Consider the following 2,469-nt stretch of genomic DNA (forward strand, 5'->3'; position numbering starts at 1 on the left):
AGGAAGGCGGTTGCAGGGGGAGGGGCGCTACTGAACGAGGTTAGCCAGTCAGAGGCAGCGGAGCTCTGCAGGGGAATCTTCCCTTGGCAACACAAACAAGCACCCGCCCCATAAAGGAGAGACAGCAGGCAGAGAAATACAGGGACAGGTGAACAGATGGAGCCGACTCAGAGACAAGCTGATCAGCTGACCTCACTGTGTGTGTGTGTGTGTGTGTGTGTGTGTGTGTGCGAGAGAGAGAGAGAGAGAGTGTTAATGTTAACGATTGAGCTAAATCAAATGCTTGCTTTGTATTTTTTTTTCCATCATTCATCAAATCATCCTCTAAATCTATAAATTTGTAGCATTGCTTGCTAAGGCTAATTGCTAATGCTCATACTTGGGGTTAGGGATTTCAACAGCCCCTATTTCTAAATATTTTATTTCAGTGATTGATTTGTGGCCTCAAAAAAAGCCTCTAATCGTACACCGTTTTGTGGAGAGGTGTGTTTGTTGAGGTGTGACAACACCCTAGGCTTCACCACTTGCATTTTAGTTCATTTTAATTAATTTGATGATATAATATAATATAATATATAATATATGCATTTAATCGATTAAAAGTGGCAGTTTATGATATTGAAAAGATATAAATATATCATATCAGAAATGAAAGATTTCTGTTTCAAGTAAATAGTGTTATTTTTAAAGTATGGGGGAAAAAACTTGAGAACCAAATCAGCATTTTACAATGATTTCTGAAGAATCATGTGACGGTGAAGACTGGAGTAATATTAAAATAGAAAGCGATTAATTTAAATTGTAATAATTTTTGACAGTATTACTCTTTTATTGTATTTTATCATAAGAGACTTCTTTCAATAACATTAAATCTTACTGACCCCAAACTTTAGAACGAAAATATGAAAAAAATTATACATTTAAAGTGTTAATTGTTCAATTAGCATCGCTGATCTGGATTACTTTGTTTTATGCTGTATTTTCTTTGCACACTTTTTATGTCACTATGACCTCTGTGAGAAGGAAGCAGGCAGAGCTGAAAACTGTTTTCCATTCAGCCTCAATACCCCCATCAAAGCTACTTAGAGAAAATCTTGTTTAGAAAATCTTCTCAAAAAAGACTCGAGCTGTTTTCAGGCTGAAACCGATAAACTGAGTTTCTCTCTTTTTCAGCCTCGTCTAACTTATTTCCAGCCCACGGTTGTCTATGGGCTGTGCAGAGTTTCATCGTTTTCCAAGTCATGGTGTAAAATCGAATTTAGCCACTTCACTCCCTCATGAAACATTTTGCTGATGTACAGTGGTCTTGGTTTATGTGTCACACGTTACTCTGTAGGTTTAATAAATCAGTGCTGCTTCTCTCTGATTGACATTTGTGTTTCTAAATGTGAAATATGCTCCTCTCCTTTTCTTCTCCCATTCCAAATGCTTTAAGACATTGAGAAAGAAAGGCTTTAACGGTTGCAACAGTCCAGAGCCAGACGGGGACGATTCGATCGACCAAAGTCCCTTACAGGAGGACAAATACCGCAATAGCGAGGAGCTGGACATCCTCTTCAAACGCTACGGAGTGAGTATTCCTCTTTACCCTGTCATTCTAACCTCCATCCTTCTCTTTCTTCCCCTCTGTCTCTCTCCTGTCCTCGGTCGGAAATAAACCAAGGCTCTGAACAAGAAAGAGCACCGGGATTCGGAGAGCCCAGACCCCGAGGAGCTGTTCTCCCTCACGCCTCGCACAGAGGAGAAGTACAAAAAGATAGACGAGGAGTTTGATAAAATGATGCAGAGCTATAGGCTTTCAGTGAGTACCCGTGTGAAGAGGCCTGCTTTTGGCCCGCCAACCAACTCACACAGCCTGCTGCCGGCCCGGCAATCAACTCACAGAGCACCTAGCAGCCATCTCTCACCCCATTCCCCTCCCACCACCCCTCAATCCCCTCTGAATGTGTGTGCTTGGGCAAGGAGAGGGCAGTCGGGGGCGAGAGGGCGAGTGTGGGCCGCATCCCTTTGATCCTCACAATCCACTTTTTCAAATGTGCCTGTGATTTTTAGCAGTCTTGATTCTGCGTGCTGTTGTTTCTTGTGTTCTGCGATGACTGATGCTTGTATCGCGTTTGCCAGGAATAGACTTCTGACTCATCTGGGTCCCGATTCAGGCGTCGGTGAAGATAATTTTCATTAAGGCACTGTCAAGAATGCTTTATGCATGGGCCCTGCATGAGGAATCTCCTCTCAGGAGGTACAGAAACAAGAAAGTGCTGCTCGCTATCTCAACGTATCGTGGGCCCGAGTTTGATATGATTTACATGGTGAACGTGATTCAACAGGATGTGGGCAGCAAAGACTGATTAGTGTAGTAAGTTGCATTCTCTTTTCTCTGTAATGCTAATGGGACTGGAAATTAGACATTGCTCAGTAGCTGCATCCAAAAAGCATTTCATCACCTGATGAAGGGCCAGTCCCCCCCCC

At 42.6% G+C, this 2,469-nt stretch overlaps 1 protein-coding gene across 5 annotated transcripts in view; it reads left to right on the forward strand.

Annotated features, from left to right (window-relative positions):
• Positions 1 to 2,469, forward strand: part of LOC107741762 (myocyte-specific enhancer factor 2D homolog) — a 75,410-nt gene that overhangs the window by 40,000 nt on the left and 32,941 nt on the right. For 3 of the 5 annotated variants that reach the window (XM_016554538.1, XM_016554542.1, XM_016554543.1), the window contains exon 4: positions 1,664 to 1,801. In XM_016554538.1, coding sequence (XP_016410024.1) covers positions 1,664 to 1,801 — 138 coding nt within the window. Of the gene's footprint in view, positions 1 to 1,435; positions 1,571 to 1,663; positions 1,802 to 2,469 lie in introns of all 5 variants that reach the window. The other 2 variants (XM_016554539.1, XM_016554544.1) reach the window with 1 other exon arrangement.

The sequence above is a fragment of the Sinocyclocheilus rhinocerous genome, unplaced genomic scaffold, assembly GCF_001515625.1.
Source record: "Sinocyclocheilus rhinocerous isolate Xijiao unplaced genomic scaffold, SAMN03320098_v1.1 scaffold616, whole genome shotgun sequence".
NCBI lineage: Eukaryota > Metazoa > Chordata > Actinopteri > Cypriniformes > Cyprinidae > Sinocyclocheilus > Sinocyclocheilus rhinocerous.